Source organism: Cyprinodon variegatus, unplaced genomic scaffold (genome assembly GCF_000732505.1).
Source record: "Cyprinodon variegatus isolate N-32 unplaced genomic scaffold, C_variegatus-1.0 Scaffold189, whole genome shotgun sequence".
Taxonomy (NCBI): Eukaryota; Metazoa; Chordata; class Actinopteri; order Cyprinodontiformes; family Cyprinodontidae; genus Cyprinodon; species Cyprinodon variegatus.
Window position 1 is genome coordinate 1,077,906 of NW_015150642.1, and position 4,648 is coordinate 1,082,553.

General features: G+C 42.1%; 1 protein-coding gene across 2 annotated transcripts in view; it reads right to left on the bottom strand.

Moving 5' to 3' along the window:
- Positions 1-549: 549 nt before the first annotated feature.
- LOC107087649 (1-phosphatidylinositol 4,5-bisphosphate phosphodiesterase delta-3-A-like) overlaps positions 550-4,648 on the bottom strand; it is a 23,983-nt gene continuing 19,884 nt past the window's right edge. For both annotated transcript variants that reach the window (XM_015379333.1, XM_015379334.1), the window contains 6 exons: positions 4,071-4,224; positions 3,872-3,988; positions 2,804-2,982; positions 1,829-1,964; positions 1,600-1,749; positions 550-1,528 (listed from right to left, as the gene is read on the bottom strand). In XM_015379333.1, the coding sequence (XP_015234819.1) occupies positions 1,401-1,528; positions 1,600-1,749; positions 1,829-1,964; positions 2,804-2,982; positions 3,872-3,988; positions 4,071-4,224 (864 nt within the window). In that variant the 3' untranslated portion in view covers positions 550-1,400. The remainder of the gene's footprint in view (positions 1,529-1,599; positions 1,750-1,828; positions 1,965-2,803; positions 2,983-3,871; positions 3,989-4,070; positions 4,225-4,648) is intronic.

Genomic DNA, 4,648 nt, shown 5'->3' on the forward strand with positions numbered 1-4,648 from the left:
AATGAGCGGTGTCCCAGATGTATGTGAGTGGAGCTAGGCGGAGCGAGACATGCATCTGGCTGTTGTCAGGTTAGGTCTGAGCGGCTCCCACAGAGAAATAATCTTTGAAGGCAGGATGGTAATCTGGATGAACTGACTGCACAGACCATGTTTTCAGGAGGACTTTCTCACTTCAACATAGATTCAAACTACTTTTTACCCGCTGATCACAGCAAATATAGCTGCCATTGTTCCAGGCAAAGAAGAGATAGGGTAGCTCCGCCCAACGCGCATCAGAGCCACTTTCCACCGCGCAGCTAGAGCAGCAAAGATGCTTCAGCCATGCGTCAGAACTTAACTGGTACAAGCATCGAAAATGAAGCAGCATGCGCGTTTTTGCTGCTCTTGCTGCTTGCGGTCTGAACGTAGCATTACCAATAGTTGCCATGGTGATCGAAATGCAACGCCTTGATATGGACCATTGGTGGTTGGACGAAAACTTTGAGGTTTGGGATCTGGAAAGGAAATCTGCTCAGTTTGGTGTCTGGATTATGAACTAGGATTTTTTTTTTGTCGTTTGAATTACGAAGTTTGCTGAACGTAGATTTAAAAAATAGATCCCATGTTTTCTAAATGAGACCCCTGAGTTTTCTGTAAAAAAAAACACTGCAACGTCTGCTGCATTCATGGCTGAAAAAGAAGAGAAAAGCGCTCCCTTCAATGTAATTTATTTTTCTTAAAATATGGGCATTTTTTTCTTGAATTAAGGAGACAATTTCCCAATGAAATAAGACAATTTATGTTTAAAATAAGAAAAAAAATAATTGCATTGTCTTTTTTCAATTGAATATTATCTAATTATCTTATTTTAAGAGTAAAATGAATGATTCTATTGGCAGATCATCTTATTTCCCCGCTCAAATTAAGGTGAAATTTAAGAAGTTTTTACCTATTTCTGGATTGTTTTTGCAGCTGTGTTTAGGTAGCGCGGACAGATCCGTGAGTCCAGAGCAGAAATAAAACAAAAAGCAGAAATAAAACTGTAACCATGACTGTTAGCGGTGACTGCAGTGAGAACGAGCTCCTTCATGTCACACCCACAGTGTTTTTACCTGAGGGAGTTCCTCAATATTAAAATACTGCATGTTTAGAAAGTTTGATTCATACAGTAAACATATTTCAAGTCTGGTTGATGTTTGGTAGATAAAACGATCACAGTGATTTCATTTCTTCTTAGAATCGGCAGGCGGCTTTAAAAGCATCGCTGCTGAATCATTGCATCGTGTTAGAAACTCAGCCCTGCTTGGTGCAGCAGAGACACCCATGAGCAGGATATACCTGCAGGAGCAGCTGCAACCACCAGCCTCATCCTGTCAGCATCAAACATTCAGGCTTTGAGGCTCTGAGGGACGGAGGTCGGCTCAGGGAGCTGACGGCTCAGCTGCTCGCCCAGCTGATGGTTTGGAGGGAGTGACCTTCACGTGGATGAAGAGAGAGGCGGGCGAGAGGCTGGAACCGTCCAGCTTCAGCAGACGGACATGGCGGTACCCTGCAGACGGAGAGGAGGAGGTAACCATCCAGACCTCCAGCATGTTCCACCAGACGTACTCAGACACCCACCTGTGCGCAGACTGCTGAACGGCAGCGTGAACTGCCCCAGGAAGTCGTTACTGGAGGTGTAGTCATGATCCTCCACCACAAAACGAACCAGAGCCAAGTCCGGAACGTGAACGGTGAAGTTAAAGGTGCAGTCCCACCGCGGGTTAAAGCCTGCAACACAGAACCAGAAGCGGGTCAGAAACAGCAGCCGCCGGGTTCCAGGGAGCCTTCGTTCCATCGCTGCCGGTACCGTTGTTGTCCACATGGTTGGTTTTCTTCTTGACGTTGTCGATGGGGACTCCATGTATCTCCACCCACACCTGAGGATCCACTATGGAGCTGGGTTTGTCCCAGTCCGGTTTGGGAAGCTGCTGGGCGGAAATGACCTTTTCCACCAGAAGGAGAATTTACACACACATTAATTTATTTTTCTGCTGCTCAAAGCAAAAAAACAATATCAGGCTGTTTGTTTTTGTAGTGACAGTGGTGCTGATTTATCCACTTAGACTTAAACCAACTTTATTTCCACATTTCGTTTTGTACAGCATCACATTTCCATTTCTTAAAGGAGAAGTCCGCCCACCGTGATGTCACTACCGGAAGATGGCAGGAGCGAGGAGGTGTTACTATATTTGGGCAAAAATGGCCGCTCCCAGACTCTGTGATATTTTTTTACTGATTAACGATAAATTAATTAAATCACAGTGAACGTATTAGTCTTAGGGATAAATAATGATCCAATGATTATTCCTGCTGACCGGACTTCTCCTTTAAAGTGCAGCAGTGATCAAATGTAAACATTGGGAGAAAAAAACATGAAAAGTTTGATGCAGAGACTGAGATGATTTAGAATGTTTTCAACATTCAGCTTTTTTCCCCCCAGTTTTTTTCAGAGTTCAGCCGTCTGATGGCGGTGGGGAATGAAATGTTTTTTAATCCAATGGTTGCAGGTTCAAATCTAGCCAGTCAGAAATGATCAGTTTACTGGAGGTTTATGTCTTCAAGTTAAAATAAAGAAGACATTAGAGAAAATAAATGTTTTGATAACTAAACAGGTTAATAGTTTATATATTGTTTTTATATAATTTAGGGTTAATAACCATTTACTCTTAAATAAAAAAAATTTCTGTTTTACAAATTTAATCTGAATGTTTTTTCCTATTTTATTTTAAACCTGAAGCAAACCGCTCCGTTTCTGTCGGCCATCAATAACGAGGCTCCTCACCCGGACAGTGAGCAGGACGGGTCTGTGGCCAGGACCTCCTCCGACGTTCTCCGGGTTGAAGGAGGAGCCGGGCTGCCTCATAAACGGCGGCTTCAGGACGAATCCACAAAGACCATTCTGCAAAAAACGTCCTCGATTCAGGTCCATCTGCTCTCCCAGCGTCTGGAAGTTCAGAGCAACTGCAGAGGAAGGAGGCATCGCAGCAGCGTTAGCTACACCATATGTCCACTAGGGGGCAGTGCATTTAACTGTGGCCAGGGCTGGATGTACGGAAGGTTAAAGGGAACAAAATAAAACAGTACACATGGCCAGAAATAAATAGATGTAAATGTATTACAAAAACAAATAAATGTACCATGAAAATTACTTATAATTATAAATCATATAATTGACTATTTTAAGTATTAACTTATGTCATTATTAAATTAATGATTAAATAATGAAAAATAAAATCAAATATATACATGGTTACATTGTTAAATTTGTTTACCGGACACATCATTAAATAATTAAATGTACCTTTAAATTGTTAAAAGTAAAATTAAGTATTAAATGTTTAATAAATAATTAACTGTACCTTTTAAATTATGACACTAAAGTCGTACGGAAGCAGCTGTTCCAACCGTTGCATTTCTGAATTCTTCAGAGTGGTGCCCGACTTTACATGAGTAAATAAAGTGAATGTGATTGGTCGTTTATCAAGCAGGATTGTTGTGGCAGAAGGTTCACAAGCAGCTTTGTTGGTTTAAATAACTAAATGTCTTTTTTTCCTCATCAAGAAATTATTGAAACCACCAACGTCCCCCAGAAAACTCAGTGGGCGGGACTTTGGCTGCTGTCATAGAAACCCAGGCGTCTGATTGGCTGCTTTTCACAGGGATAGACAAGAAATCTCTTCCTGTGTTTTATTTTGTTATATTTTTACTCTAAATTGAAAATTTTTGCCAGAAAAGTTTGAAATAAAGTCAAAACATGTTTCTCATTATTTATTGTAGGCTCATTATGCCTGTTGATGTTGATGGGTTCTGATTCGGCTGTTTTCTGCATAACCTGTCAAACATGGCTCACCTATCTGACAGCCAGCATTCCACATGTCCTGAGGGTTGTAGTTGGACGACTGCAGCCGTTGGCCTGATGGGTAAATCCTGCTGATCTGGTGACAGTTGTGACGAACAAAATGCATCCCTGTGGAAGCGGCACAAAGAAGACCACTTTAGAGGAAACGTGAGCTGAAAGCAGCCTTTATAGGCGCTGCAGATGAATCTACCTGAATCCTTGATGAGTCTGAGGGCTTCACTCTCAGAGAACGAGGACATCTCAGTTGCTGGGTTTTTGGTGGCATCTTCGAAGCTTTTAAAGGGCACGCTGCGAGTGTACACCACCAGGTCTGACAGCTCTGGACTCAGCTTGGACACTCCTGGCTGTAGCCACAAACATTTCATCATTCAGCCTCCATGTTGCTTAAAAACACTATAAGACTGTACGTCGTGTGGATACATAACTCAAGACCAGATTTAAAAGGTCCTGCAAAAGCAAAACTTCGAATAGGTATAGGTATAGTGGAGGATTTTTATGAAGGTTTGAAAAGAGCCGCCCTCTCCACTTTAAAAAGAATGCACATGCACAACCCTGAACCCGAACGTCCACCCTAACCCCTAAATCCCTTCATCGCTAGAATACAATTCAATTCAGTTTATCTCTTTAACGCCAATCCACAACACACCTCATCTCAAGGCACTTTCCAGTTTACCACATCATCCAGTCAGATTGAATCAAAGTTTTCTATCTAAGGAAAACCAGCTGATTGCATCGACTCATTGACTCTTCAGCAATCCCTCACACTAA